The sequence below is a fragment of the Meriones unguiculatus genome, chromosome 15, assembly GCF_030254825.1.
Source record: "Meriones unguiculatus strain TT.TT164.6M chromosome 15, Bangor_MerUng_6.1, whole genome shotgun sequence".
NCBI classification, from domain to species: Eukaryota; Metazoa; Chordata; class Mammalia; order Rodentia; family Muridae; genus Meriones; species Meriones unguiculatus.
In genome coordinates, this window is record NC_083362.1 from 3,485,852 (window position 1) to 3,501,189 (window position 15,338).

General features: G+C 55.8%; 1 protein-coding gene across 1 annotated transcript; it reads left to right on the top strand.

Moving 5' to 3' along the window:
• Nucleotides 1–1,729: 1,729 nt before the first annotated feature.
• Nucleotides 1,730–13,932, top strand: Mafk (MAF bZIP transcription factor K). The gene is made up of 3 exons (XM_021640723.2): nt 1,730–1,929; nt 10,686–10,765; nt 11,615–13,932. The coding sequence occupies exons 2-3, from the start codon at nt 10,730–10,732 to the stop codon at nt 12,047–12,049; spliced, it is 471 nt and encodes a 156-aa protein (XP_021496398.1). The 5' UTR covers nt 1,730–1,929; nt 10,686–10,729; the 3' UTR covers nt 12,050–13,932.
• The last annotated feature ends 1,406 nt before the right edge of the window (nt 13,933–15,338 follow it).

Genomic DNA, 15,338 nt, shown 5'->3' on the forward strand with positions numbered 1-15,338 from the left:
AAACTCAAGTCCTCGTGCTTGCCTTGCCCCTATTTCTCTGGCTTTTATTTTAGAAATGGGGTCTCTGTACATTTCTGGAGCTGTCCTGGAGCTCACTATGTAGAACAGGTTAGCCCTGAACTCACAGAGATTCACCTCTGCCTTTGCATTCCCAATGTTGGGATTAAAGGTACGAGTCACCACATTTGGCTTTTCTGGATCTCTTGCTTGACAGTAAGGAGAAAAAGATACCCTAACAAAACCCCCAGAGAATAGACTCATGAGGTCAGATAACGGCACCCAAACCTCCTGACCCCTGGGAGAGAGTCCCGCAGAGAGGACCAAGCGGGACAGGTCGGTCTGTGCACGGCTCGTGGAAGCGTGGTGAGGGTGCCCGGAAGCATCCTTCGGATCTTGGAGCACAGCTCTGAAAACATCCTGGCGAGATGGGCGCCGCTGTCATTTCTGTTGTGTATTGGTAGAGCCGCTTTCTGCAGGTCAGAGCTGACACACAGGCCTGGATGGCTCCCCCTAGCGGCCAGCTTCAGAACACTTGGGCGCCAGAACAGACAGGAGGTCATGATGTCTGCAGCGTATTGGGCTGTTGTGGAGCTGAGCAGACAGACAGCCACGGGCTTCCGGGTGCTTGCGCCTGTTGTTTCCCAACCTTCTTCCAGAGCGCCTCACAGATTCACCTCAAAAAGTCCTGAGAAGGCGCAGTGTGGGGTTTGAGAGCCGTGGTCACTGTTGCTAGGGCTGAGGCGAACATCGCGTTCACCCGGTTCTCAGCTCCGGGCATCACTCAGGTCTGAAAGAAGGACGTTAAATTGCATTCTGGGTGTTGCCTCCCGTCCAAGGGTTCAGGACCATCCTCCTCCAGCTCTGTCCTTCTGGGGCAAGAGAAGGCTCCCATCTAAGAATGGCTCAGAGTTAAAGGTTCCTGCTGCCATGCCTGACCCCTGCGTTAGATCTCTGGAACCCGTACGGTGAAAAGAACCGACTCCCTAAGGTTTGCCCTCGGACTCTAACACGAGCGCGGTGGCAAGCGCACGCCAAACCGCGCGCTCACACAGGCGCACACGCGCACACACACACGTAAGAATTAAAAGCTTCGTTCCAGGCCAGCCTGAGCTGCACAGTGAGGCCCTGTCTCTGTCTGTCTCAGACGGAGAAGTCAAAAGGGGAGGGTGTGGGTCAGAAGGGGACGCTGGGGCGTCCTGCAGACTCCGTGCTGTAACCGACCCACTTCAGCGCCCAGCCCGCTTCGCCACCTTGACGAGCCTTCGGCGTTACGTCCGGAGCGTGGTCAACAATCAGCTGGCCCGCGTTCCCTCTGCCAAGGCCCGAGCGGCTCCAGCAGCTGTGGCCTCAGGACCACAGTGGGTAGCACAGTTCACGGGGGCGGCACAGAGACATGGTGCCCGGGCCAAAAGTCCTGGGAAACGCGGGGCACAGACACCCGGGTGTGCGTCACGCTCGCCTGCCATTCCCCACCTTGGGAAGCTAGCGCTGACCCTAATCCGGGTACGCTGGAGATGGACAGGGCCGCCCGGTTCAGCCTCCAGACAACCGCACGTGGAAGGACCTAGGGGGAGCCAGGGACTGGGCAGCAAGGGGCGTGGCCACGAGGGGCGTGGCGCCGACGGGCGGCCAGAGAGGGCGTGGTTTTGAAGGGGCATGAGTAACAGGGGCGTGACCACCAGGGGGCGTGGCCACGGCGGGGGTGGGGCGGTGACGCGCTTCGACGCGCGATCCCGGAAGCGGTGTCAGTACTGGGGAGCCGGCGGCGGGCGGCGGGCGGCGGGGACTTGTTGTTCTTCGCCGAGTCGGAACGCGGAGCCCGGAGCGCGCAGGCGGAGGCGGCGACTACGGGGAGCGCGAGAGCCGGAGTGCGCGTGGACAGTGCGTGTCCACCAGGAGCCGCCGCGCCCGGCCCCGCGCGCGACCCTGGTGAGTCGAGGGGCTTCGGGGACTGTGTAAGGGGACCCCGAGTTTGCGCACCTGCGGGAGACGCACAGAGAAGGCCGCGGGCCGGGCCTGGGCCTCGAGCACGTGCCACGCGGGGTCCTGGCTCAGGGCCCAAGCGGGACCAGCCACGTGCGGGAGAGAGGGACTCTGGAGCCGTGCGCACCTGGCCATTTCCGTTGGCGTAGGACCCCCCCCCATCTCCTAGCCGCGACCCCGCAAGGGCCTGTGTAACTGGTGTCACTTTCTAATCAGCTGACCGGCCAGCGGTGCCGGATGTGGAAGCTGTGGGTGGGGAGCGAGGCAGGTGACCGTCTTGGCCAGCCTATCGCTTCCGCCACTTTCTTCAGGTGTGGTCGGGGGACCAAGGTCTCTTCCAACTCCCAAGTGTGAGGTTCCCTTGTAGGGTGAGCGGATAGGTGTGTTAACAGTGTGCGGGGAGGAATCAGAAGCAAAATCTAGCAAATTACAGGTGGAGAAAGCCACCTAGGTGCTTGGATTAGGTCCCTTTTGGAGAGAGACTTCTCTTGTGGCATCCTCATACCCGGAGGTGGCAGCCAATCCAGCGTCGCCGAACTTGCCGCGGTCACAGGCAGGTGGTATTTGGGAGGCCAGGCAGCTTAGTGCTCTTGTTTCTTTTGTGAAATTGTGTCGTGCCTTCCTTTTCACACGGCTCCTAGAGCTAACACAGATGCACTGCAATAGTTCACCCTCTAGTTGGCCGATAGGCAGTCGCCTTTCTTTTGCCTGGTGCACCCAGTCCCCAGAAGCCAGTGAATGCCACAGCTGGTAGGTGGTGCAGCCCTTCCCTTAATGTGGATTCACCAAAATCAGCCCTGGGACCTCCGGGGTTGCCCCTGCTGAGGTATCTGGTGGAGTCCGCATGGGTACTTTGCTGCCTGGAGCTGGTATTTTCAAGTCTGGTGTTTGATAGCCAGGGAGCCTCTTTAAAAGGTGTTATCTAAAGCCGTTGTGTTATGGTGGCACATGCCTATAACCCCAGCATTTGGGAGTCTAGTGCAGGAAGAGCTTGAGTTTGAGGTCAGCCCAGATTACATGGATAATTCAAGACCAGCCTCAGCTAAGTAGTGAGACAGCTAAGTAGTGAGACACCAAACCAAAACAAAAAGGTACGGATGTAAGCATGTGGATGGAGTCCAGAAAGCTGTAGAGAGGCAGGACATGCCTGTAGCCTGTGTCCCTGTGGACAGCACTGACAAAACCTTCCTTTCTCCTTAGACAAATCAACAGGAGAAATGTCTTGCGTTTGGCCTTGTTAAAGGAAGTCTAATGTTATAACTTAAAACTAAGCTTCTTGTGATTTCAAAATTTATTAGAGGAAAAAAAACAATACAAACAAACAAGCAAACAAGAAGCCAAGCCAGACTTCAGTGGAGTGTGTTCCCCTCTTGTTCTTGAACAGAGCTGGGCTTGCAAGGCCAGGTTCCAAGTTCAGGGCTCTGTACTTTCAGGTAGTTGCCAAAAATGGGAGTTGGGCAGAGGGTCCTGAGAAGCTGTGTTTCTCTGAGAGTCAGCTCTTTCTGTGTCCTAATCCTTTCTCTAGCACCCTCAAGGCTTCTGGTGAGTCTTTTCTGGTTGTTCTGGCTCAGGGAACCTCAGCGTTCATTCCCGGGCTCTGCCAGCCCATGGTTTGTTTACAGTCTCCGGCAACTCTTTCTTCTCTCAGTCTAGACCAAGAAGTTGTGTCTGTTTCTGCCCCGGCTGTTCTGAGTCTAAAGGTTTCTTGGAGTGGACTTTTTGGATCTCAGGTCTAGTCCACACGGGAAATGGAAATCAGGCCAGCTGGGAGAATTCTCTGTGTGGCCGATCTCTGGAGCTATAAACAGTGACTCATTCCCCCGCCCCACCCTCCCTGTCCCCTGCTCCTCCGGGAAGATGCCTGGTCACTCATATTTACTTTTGCTTTTTATAAGTCACACATGCGTTCTGTTTCCTCTTTCCTGCAGTTTCAGGAAACAAAGTGTTATCTGAAAAATCCGTACACTTTCACAGAGGTAGACCTGAGTCCCGGGCCATACAGCATGCTACCTGGTGTGAGGGGCATACTACAGCGAGTGCTTGTAGTATCCCAGGCTTGATGACCTGGCCTGAGGTCAGAGGTCAGGGTTAGAGGCTAGGGGCTATCATGTCCTGTGACACACCTGCCAGCTCTAACTTGGGCCGTCTGGTATGGTAGAGGAGGGCACCCACCCACTCCTAGGCTTCCTTTCCTGTCTGAGTCCCTGCTTCTGTCTGTAGAACAGACGCTTTATAGTGCCTTGATACCCTGAGGGAGCCGGTGTCAACAACACAAGTTCTCTCCTTGGCACAAGCTCATTGAGCATGGAAGCTGCTGAAAGAAAATTCTAGAGCAAGGTCTAAGTCCAGGGAAAATGCTGACTCCCCAAAGAGTGCAGTTAGGAGGGCTTTCTGAAACAAGTGGCAGTTGAGGGTGGTCCGGAGACCCCATGTCCACCATAGCCAGGAGCGCTCATCAGCCAGAGAAGGAAGCCCAGATCGGGAAGCTCAGAGGGGAACCCCAAGACCTCTGCTACTTGTAGCTCTGAATTTGAGACACTGAAGTCAGAATTGGGATCAAGGCTAGGGCCCAGAGAGAAGCTGGATCATGTTGAAGGCTGGGTAGGTCAAGAGCTGGGTCTGCAATTCTAGCACTTGGGAGGCTGAGGCAGGAGAAGGTCAGTTCCAGGCTAGCCTGGGCTACATGGAGAGATAACTCAGTCAATGATCTGCTTGCCTGAGCCCACATAAAGATGTTAGATGTGGTAGCGTGCTCTCTTATCCCGCTGTTGGTGAGGCAGAGACAGGAGGATCACTGAGGCTCTTTGGTCAGCTAGCCTAACCTATGTGGTTAGGTCCAGGCCACTGAGAGACCCTGCTTCAAAAAAGTGAGCTATGGCCAATGAGATGGCTCGGGGTAAAGGTGCTTGCCATCAAGCCTGATGACCTGAGTTCAAAACCTCAAGACCTACATCATGAAAGGGAAGAACTGAGCCCCACACACTGTCCTCTGATCTTCTCACCCACTTTGGCAAGTACACACACAGGCACACACACACACACACTCTCTCTCTCTCTCTCTCTCTCTCTCTCTCTCCTTATAGAAACTAGAGACCAACCTGCCTCTGGTGCCCACCATATGCTGGTATGAAAGGTCTGTATCACCACGTCCAGCAAATGAATGTAACTTCTAAAAGTTAAAACAAAACAAAAAAACCACGTGGTCAGTGGTGGTGTACTCCTTTAATCCCAGCCCTGGGAGGTAGAGGCAGGCAGATCTTTGAGTTCAAGACCAGCCTAGGCTACAGAGTGAGTTCCAGGACAGACAGGACCACACAGAGAAACCCTGTCTCAAAACAAAAGCAAAACTCCCAAAACACAAGGTAAACAATCTGAGAAAAGGCAGCGCACACACAAATCTGAGCTTAGCTGTTTCCAGAGGACGTCCCCAGTGAGACATGGAGGTGAGAAGGTAGCTGAAGGCCCAGGACCAGGGATAGGACAGACCCCTCACGTGAACAGAGAGGACCATTCAGTCAGTCAGGGAGGGGAGGTCTGGGCAGGAGGGCAGCCGCTGTCAGCCTCACAGCTGCTTGAGTCACCTCTGCATGTAACTGGGATGACACAGCTTCCTGAGATTGCAAATGCAAGGTGACCAGACGTCCTCTAGGCCAGGCAGACAGTTGTGGCTTATGGGAGGGCGGCTAGCCAGCCAGCCTGAGCAGGGCGGAGGCGCCCAGCCACGTGCTGTGGGAGGACAGCACAGTGAAATCTTAGTGGTCTGCAGCGGCCAGGGCTCACTTGACCAGCTGTGGTGTGGTTCATCAGCATGTACCCACTGTGGACTGCTGATGTGTCTGACCCATGTACCCTCAGGGTCCTGGAAAGGGTACTTGACTCTGTGTCCTGTGAGAGGCTCCCAAGCAGAGATGGCCACATCCTTAGTGGCCTCGGGTTCTGTGGCTCTCAGCATTCAGGGTGCCACTTGCTGTCTGAAACTCAGACCTGTTCCCTTGGACAGAATGGCTCTCTCATCCTCATCTCACGTTGGACCCTTTTTCCCCATTTTGGAAGACCAGGAACCTGAAGAGCACACATCCTTGTCAGCTGGATTGGGGCTACAGGAGCCAGGGCCAGGGAGCTGCAGTTGCCGTCACCCTGGGGACCAGGGGCTGTCCTCCAGAACCCTCAGGTTGGCGTCACAGTTGCAGTAGAGAGTGAGATGGGTGACCCAGGTTACATATTTCCTCGGAGAACATGGAGACCCTTTGGGACTGTGGGACCTTCTTCTTTGGTCCATCGTAGGCCTGGTAGCAAGGTCCCCTTGGCTCCCCAGCTGATTCTTTTTGGGACCTGGACATGGTTCTTCTTGTATGCTGGGACTACCAGGATGGCATGCAGGGAGAGAGGCCTGAGGCTGTAAATGTCCCCCAATAGTGCACTCAGGGCAGTGGGGGTCGAGGGACAGCTACTGGGAAGGGAGGTGCTGTGCCTGGTTTTCCTTCTCCCTCTCTCTCTTCTACCCCAGTTCTTCCTGAAACAGAAGGGCCAGCCACCCTGTACCTGCTTCCTGGCTGTGTTTATCAGGAGCTGGGGCAGATCTTCTTGGCTAGATGCAACCAGCTTGGATTGGTGACTTAGAGCTGCCACCCAGGACCCCTGTCTTGACTCCTACTGTGAAATCTCTTGGTGGCTTTTTCAAGTTGCAAAAGGCAACAGGAAATTACTCGTTGGTGGAACAACAGGAGCTGGTAAAGCAGCTTTTCTGGGGGTTCCTGTGGCTTAGCCTGTTGTCCTGTGCTATGTGAACTGTGGTTACATCTCTAACCCCAGGCTCGGCAGGGAGGCCTCAGCTCCCCCGAGAGTTCATGGCTTACGGCAGCCATCTAGAGTAGTTGACTTGCTGGGCATGGGTAGCACACGCCTTCAGTCCCAGCACTTGGGAGGAGAGGCAGGTGGATCTCTAAGTTTGAGGCCAGCCTGGTCTACAGAGCAAGTTCTGGGACAGCCAGGGCAACACAGAGAAACCCTGTTTCTGGGGGGAAGAAAAGAATAGTTGACTTGTTTTTGTTTAGAGTCAGGGTCTCTAGTAGCGCAGTCAGGCCAAGGCTGACCTTGAACTCCTAATCATCCTGCCTCTGACCTCCCTGGTGCTGTGACGACAGATGTGCCTGCTTTAATACTAATGATAATGATGATAATAATAATGACAATAATATGATTCTATTTTCTATTAATCTAATATAGCATAATGTTACTATATTCTTATTGAGACCGGATCTCCCCCATGTAGTCGGGGCTGGCTTTGAACTTGCAGCGAGTCTTTTGCCTGAGTCCCAAGCTCTGTGATGACAGACTGAGCTACCACGCGGCTCAATGTTTTGAAATCACATTTGTCTTAACAGATTTCTGTCGCAAATGTAGGGCTCTCTGGTGCTCCAAGTCCTAGGGCCCGTCCCCAGCACCACAGAAACCCCCAGACAACACATTCCTCTTTGGATCCCTTGCACATTCCTTAATTTTTTTAAAAATATATTTATTTATTCATTATGTATACATTCTTCTGCCTGCATCTACACCTGCACCAGATCTCATTACAGATGGCTGTGAGCCACCATGTGGTTGCTGGGAATTGAACTCAGGACCTTTGGAAGAATAGTCAGTGCTCCTAACCTCTGAGCCATCTCTCCAGCCCCCCTTTGATTTTTTTAAATGGTTCTGGGATGGATACGTATGCTAGGGACACACTCTGCCGCTGAGCCGCTGTATCGCAGCCCTCTCCCTGCTTTGTATTTTGAGACATATTTTTTATTATGTCTCACTAAAGTTGTCCAAGCTGACCTTGAACACACTCCTTAGCCCAGGCTGGCCTTGAATTTGTAAGCCTCCAGCCATGGCCTCCCAGGTATGACAGGCCTAGCTTGACCTTTGATGAGTAGATTGCAACTGTACCCATGTGCTTGGTGTACTTGGGGCAGAGGTGCCATCCTAGCTACACACTGAGTTACTAAAAATCTGTCCCCTGGATCCCTCCCCCCATGATTGTTGGCACCAGGCAGAAGGGCACACCTCTGACCCAGGGCCAACGCGGGCCTCACCTTTCATCTGGACAGACTTCCACAGTGTTGGCCATGCGGGATGGAGTCTGAGTTATCTTGACAGACAAGGGGTCCAGGAGCAGACCCTAGCTGGGGCAGGGTAGGCTGGGGTAAACACATTAGCTCAGTATCAGTGGGCACCCAGGGGCCTCCTGAGTGGGGCCTTGTCAGCCAGTATCACTTGCTGTCTCTGAAGCCTTTTCTCCCATCCTTTTTTTCTGCGGAAGGGACCCTGAACATTGGGAGGGGTTGACGTCTGTCTGTGGCTCCTTGCTTTCATGTGTCATCTTTAAGCCAGCTGAGGACTGAGGAGGGGTCCCTGAACTCAGACCCCAGCAGAAACCCATGAAGTGACTGCACAGACAGGGAGCCAGGAAAGGGCCCTTCCTGCTGGCCAGGTGGCCTCCATCCAGTGGTCAGTTGACTCTCTTAGGGTCACCTGGGGGCGAGCTCCTTGCCCCATGCACATCCTGGCCACCTGGGTGTCACAGCGCCATCACCGTGGGAGTGGAAAGCATTCTGGCCCTGGCCTGCCCATCTCGGCACCCGTGGGTCTGAGCTGAGTTCCCCTTCTTCCCTGGCACCTTCCTTTTCCGCTGGCAGTGGCCCCTGGGGCCCGTGAGCACGCGGGTGGGAGGGGTGTCCTTGTGTGGGAATGTGAGCCGGCTCTGTAAACAGCCTGTGACTCACCACATAGCTATGTCACTGACGCTGGGGTTGCAAGTTGGAAGAGCTGCCCAACCCCTCCTCCCTCCTCAACATGGAAAACTTTCTCAGGGCTCCGGGGCTCCTAGGCGCCTGGCTCCCCAGAGTTCCCGATGGAGTGGCGGAGGCCCAGGGCCTCTCTAGTGCCACTGTGACCCAGCTGGGGGTGAGCTGAGACTGACTTTGCCCAGATCCTCATGTGATCTCTTATCACCATTAGATCACCCTCACCGGCTCCAGGCCAGCTCAGGTCCCCAATGGGTGCTGTGTCAGGACGTATGCTGCCACACCTGAGCCTCCTGGCGCTGCCCCTGCCCTGCTCTGCCTACTGCTTTTGCCCCTGCGAGTGACCAGTGATGTCACCACTGTGCCGGGTGGCTATTGCCAGAGTCAATGCCTTGCCTCTCGCTGATGGCTTTCCGGATTGGTGGGATCACAGGGTACAGACATGGTTCCTGAAGGTCCCAGACTGTGGGGGAGGGGACAGTGGAGGTCACCCACTGTCTTGTTATGCCTGCCCTCCGCACTCTCCTTTGTGTGACTTCCTTGATGTCTCCTGTTCTGTGCCTATCTTTGATTTGAAATAGAAGAGGTGGGTGTGTATCCCACCAAAAGCTGACCCTGTACCTCCTGCTCCTTCCCCAGTTGCCAGGGAATGAATGGGTTTTTGTTTACTGCCTGAGCACCTCGTGTTGTCTTTCCACACAAGCTTGACCCACAAGTCCCCGAATGCTTTTGGGCTTCTCTGTTGCCATGGTGACTGTGGGGGGTTGGCTACATCCCAAGGTCGCCATGGCAACTATCAGAGGGGAATCATGCTTGGGATGCTTTGGCTGGCTTTTTCATGAATGATGAGGGTGTGTGACACAATGCAGACTGGAGAATGAGAAGGGAGGGCAAGGGGGCTGGCGGGCTGGCCACAGGGACAGCTCCTGCAGGCAGCCCAGCAGGCCTGCCAGGTGGCTGGAGCTCTCCGCCTGTGCTGGATCCTCTGAACCTGCTAGCCGCCAAAGGCTCCACCCATCCATAGGGGCCTTGGGGTCATTGTGAAGGGCTGGGGTGATGTCACAGCTGCAGTGTCCTTCACGGCGGCGGTAGGTGTCCCATGTGTTGCAGAAGGGCGGGGCTGGGGAGGAGCAGCAGGTGTTCTGTACCCCATCTGTCTTTGCGTTGAATGAGGTTTCGGGAAAGGGCCTTTCTTCTCCCTGGTGAGCCAGGCTGAGCCGGAAACACCAGGGGCTCTTGCTAAGGACACTGTCTCAAGGCCCTCCTTCAGAGCTGAGGATTGCTGCTTACAGAGCTGGCTCTGCAGCTGGCAGTTTTGGTCTTGAGGATGCATGTAGCACTTGGTATCCCCTGGCTGCAAATATCATGTCTGCAGGAAGGGGGGCTCCTAGAGCAGGAAGCAACAATTGCTCATGAACAGCAGTTACTCCACAAGGATGATGGCTTCAGCGTGAGGTGGATCGGGGACAGGATGGCAGCCCCAATGACCTAGGGACCTATTTGCCCTGGGGGCTGATGCTGGAGCATGAGGCTCAGTTGAGTCTCACTCCCTACCCCTCCCATCCCTGCTAGGCAGGGCCAGACTGACCAGGGTGCTTGCTCCAGATCACTTAAGGTAGTGGTTCTCAATCTGTGGGTCACGACCCTCTGCTGGGGTTTTCAGACGACAGATTTTTACATTATGATTCATAACAGTACATGATTCATAACTAGCAAAATTATGGTTATAAAGTAGCAACAAAAATAATTTTGTGGTTGGGGGTCACCACAACACAAGAACCGTATTAAACAGTCACAGCATCAGGAAGTCTGAAGACCACTGGCTTAAGGACAGCCATTTCCAGGTGCTGTGACTCAGAGGCCATGTCCCTAGCTTGCTAGGTACTAACCCATGCTGTTTCTGTGTCTTTCCAGCTACAATTTTCTGGTGGTTCCATCCTGGTGACAGGGCCCGGGTTATGACGACTAATCCCAAGCCGAACAAGGCATTGAAGGTAAAGTGGGCTCAGCCAGCATGGGTTGCTACTGGTACTGCCCTGTCCTGGCCTAGGGACAACTTGTCCTGCCCTGGCAAGCCCCCCTTTCGAAGCACTGCCCTAGAAAATGAGGTCGGCTTTATCCTCATGAATTGGAGTAGGATCCCAGAAGGAGAGGTGGGACAGTGGCCTAGAAGAGCCTGGCCTTGACGCCCAGGGAGGCAGCTCACAGACGGAGGGCGAGGGCAGGTGCGGAGCAGATGCTGGCTAGCCAGGGTTGCAGCCACAGGCCCTTCCTCTGCTTTCCCCAGGTGGGCAGAGTGGTATCCTGGGGTGAGTGGTCTCTTCCACCTGCCGGGTCTTCTCAGCTCTATCCCCAGAGGAGCTTCTGAGTCAGCCTCCTTGCCTCAGAGGCTCCTGAGTCCTGTGTGCTGGGCCACTCAAGTGATCCCTGGCCAGCCAAATTCAGGCTTCACCCCAGCAGGTGGATGTCAGGGAAGGGCGGGCCACTGTGTCTCCTATCTCTCACCTAGAAGCTCTTGGGCAGAGCATCTGAGGGGCAGGATCCCAGCTCCACATGTCTCTAGAAAGCTTTAGAAGTTGACCAAAACCTTCCCCGAGGGAATGGCTGTTGGGTCCTCTCTCTTCAAAGAGTGGTCATAGCATGGGCAGTGGGGCTGTTTGTGGACACCATGCCATGGGCATAATCTTGGCGTCCATGCTGCCATCCCGGTGCAGACTGGGAGCCCAGGCGGGTGGGAGGCACTGCTGGGCCTTTGTTGTATGAGACCCCGGCCTTTGGTGACTACCTGGTAGTCCCATGGCCCCTGTGTCCCCATGCTGACTGCGGCTTGTGTGGCTCCTTAGGTCAAGAAGGAGGCGGGGGAGAACGCTCCTGTGCTTAGCGACGATGAGCTGGTGTCCATGTCGGTGCGGGAGCTGAACCAGCACCTGCGGGGCCTCACCAAGGAGGAGGTGACGCGGCTGAAGCAGCGGCGGCGCACGCTCAAGAACCGGGGCTACGCGGCCAGCTGCCGCATCAAGCGCGTGACGCAGAAGGAGGAGCTGGAGCGGCAGCGCGTGGAGCTGCAGCAGGAGGTGGAGAAGCTGGCCCGCGAGAACAGCAGCATGCGGCTGGAGCTGGACGCCCTGCGCTCCAAGTACGAGGCCCTGCAGACCTTTGCACGCACCGTGGCGCGGGGGCCTGTCACACCCACCAAGGTGGCCACCACCAGTGTGATCACCATCGTCAAATCTGCCGAGCTGTCCTCCACCTCTGTGCCCTTCTCAGCTGCCTCCTAGTGTCTGCCGGGGCCGGGCAGGGCGCGGGCAGTGGCACGGCCCTCACGCCTATCCCGGGCTCCCTGGCACACATTCCTCATGTCCGCCTGCCCACTGTGGACCCTGTGGGGCTGAGGGCAGGGATGGCAGGGGGACTGGCAGATGCAGGATAAAAGGGAGGCTCTCAAGAGCCAGTGCCGCAAGCAACCCCCACTCACACCTCTCCTTCCCCTGGGGGGGTGTTTCTAGGAGCTGACGGGAACCACATGGGCCAAGCAGGCTGAGCAACTCCAGGCCCCAATGACAGGGCCGGAGGGCTTGTCTTCCACTTCTCCGGTGCCGGCCCCTGTAAGGTTCCCCTGTAAGGTTCTCCAGCTGGGGTGGAAACCACGCTGACCCTTTCCGGGCTCTGGTCTTCTTGTCCTTATCAAAGGACATTACAGCCTACTTTAGCCCTTAGCTAGAGCCAGGCCATGTCCCGGGAGACATTTCCCAATCATTAGCCACCTGCGGGGCTGATGCCAGGTGGCCACACAGAAGAGCCTGTCCTGTATGTGCGCTGAGGGTTGCACGGATGTCGAGGCATGTCCCTGGGGCCTGTTAGGTAAGGAGGCTGCCCACTGTGGCGCAGTGGCCACCAGTCCTCAGCCAGCAAACAGCCAGGCTCAGGTTCTCTGGGGCGTAGAGGATGGGAGCAGGTGAAGCCTGAGAGATGTTAAGGGATGTGGAGGAGCCGGTTAGAATGTGCCTGTTGCTGGGAATAAACCAAACCAAACCAAACCAGGAATGAGGTCCTGGCAGCGCAGGCCCAGGAGACGTGGAAGAGGCCAGAGGAGCATAGGAAGTATGGGGGCCTTGTGGACTCACCCCTGTGAGCAGGTCAGCAGGGGCCCAGGGCAGACTGTATGTGCAGGTGCTCTGCAGCTTTGGTGCCCACCTGCTGCCTGCCCGTTCCTCCTTCATGGAGTTCTGGGCCGCTGGCCGTCTGTGCTTTCTTACTGAAGGGATTGTCATCCAGGCCCCAAGAAGTGTGGTGGACAGGAAGTGGGGCAGGCTGAGCCACAGCCAGTCACTTAGCAAGCACTGTTGGAACCATAGCCTTGGTAGGTAATCCATATTGGATATCAATAAGGACCATGGGATATTTAAAGAGAGAGAAGATATATATATATAATTATATACACATTTTATCATACAGATTTTTCATAACAATTTTCTTTCCCAGTTTGATACTGTAGATCTTTATTAATGCAGAATGGGTTGGACAGTGGGGTGGGGAATGGAGGGCCAGGGTGCTGACAGCCTCCGTCAGTCTTTCTGTGGTGACGGTGGGGACGCTGGGCCACTGGTGCAGCCTTCTCTAGCAGGGGCCACACTGGGGGAGTGGTTTCCAGAGTGGGCTGCAGCAGCAGGCAGGTGACCCCCGTGTGGGTTGCCGTCTACTGGCCTGTGGTCTCCAGGGTAGCCGGGGCTGTCGGGGCCACCCGGAGCGCCTGTGCAGGGCACCTGCCTGGAGGGGGCTGGGAAGGGCGTGAGCGCACCCCGAGGTTCTGTGTCACTGAAGTGTCATGGTCACAATTTAATATATGGACGCTTTTGTTTAAGATAAAAGTGGGTCTTCTGTCTGCTCCTCTGACTTCTCAAAGCAGGCTTTACGTTTTCAAAAGGCAACAGGGACCGTGCCGACCACGCAGGGGCCCGGTGTCCTCAGCCGCCTGCTGCCTGGCAGTTTCATTTCAATATTTATTTTCTGTGCTTCCTCCCCCATGTTATAAATTATTGAGAAGAGATCACAGACTGTTGGCTCCCCGTGTGCTCCTGCCTCGTGGCCACCACCTAATTTATTGCTGTACATGTCGCCGTGACTGCTTTTGTATCTTTGCAATAAAGAATTTCCTGTTTGATATGGTTCCAGTGTGCGGACGGTGGTGTGGCTGGGAGCCCTGTATCCTGCCCTGAAGCCTGGGCTGGCCCTTCCCTGCTGAGGCCTAGCTCTGTCCTGCACACCTGGGCCTCCCCTGGGAGTCAGAACCCCAGGCCGGTCTTTGATATGTAGGGATATCTTGCTCCTCCGAAGTGTCCCTGAGCGTCCAGGCTATGCTGACCAGAGACCCTGATGGCCGTTGCAACTTCTGTTTTATAGTTGGGAGCCCCAGGGACCTGAGCCATCTGTTCCTCATAGGGCGGGCCCCATCACCTGCTTGGCCCACAGCCCCTGGGCAGCACTGGGCGGGCTCTAGGATGAGTGCGAAGGACATCGCAAGAGGGCCAGGATCTAAGTGGCACCCGGAGCAGCCCTCCAGCTCAGTGAAGCTAACGACGTTCCCAGCAGTCTGACTAGGGCTGAGGGTGGTTCAGTCAGTTTGGTGAAGGGCTTGCCCTGCAAGCCTGAGGACCTGGTTCAGTCCCCAGAAACCACACACAAAAAAGCTAGGCACGTATTTGTAAGCCCAGGGTTAGGGACACAGAGATAAATGGCTCTCCGGGGCGCAGGGGTCAGCTGGGCCAGATGCCTCTACAGCTGACCGGCATCCCCCGGTCCCAGCCTGTGCCTACTGCTCTTGTACCTGGATGGCAGCCAGACTGTAAGGAGGCCCTGTCCACCATGTGGTGTGCCCACGCCAGGTCCACTCGGGCCCTCATAGCAGTGCAGGCCACTTCAGCTTTTACTTCAGCCACTTCACGGTGGAGACCTAAGGTCAGGACAAGTTCAAAATGGCAGGAGCCCTTCAGGGCTGCTCATTCCTGGAAGTCCCAGTAGTTAGGATGGAGGCGGCTGCATGAGTCCAAGTCTGAGTATAGCCTTGGCTACACAGACTTTGAGGTCAGCCTTGGCTACAAATTGAGTTCCAGGCCAGCCTAAGCTACAAAGCAAGACCACATCTCAAGGAGTGGGGGCTAGTGTGGTAGCTCAGTCCAGTACCTCCAAGTGAACACGAGTCCAGATCCCCAATACCATAAAGAACTGTGGAGTGTGTGACCCCAGCAAATGGATGGGCGAAGCCAGGCAGATCCTTGAGGCTCCCTGGCCAGCGAGCCTAGCCAAATGGAAGCTCTACGTCTCAAAACTCAACATGGAAAAAAAACCTAAGGAAGCCGCCCAGCACTGACCTCCGGCCTCCTTACAAATGCGCACACACAGGCACTCGCACCTGCACAGAGTGGCAGGAGGGGGTGCCAGGGCAAACCCAGTCACTGCTGGTGAGCAGCCCCCTCCTCACGCCCCATGGTCTGGACTTGCAGTTGGTCCTTTCACTGGTGGCAGTGAGACCCAGAGCCCTGGGTGCCCTGTTACCCTGGCCAGCTTTGC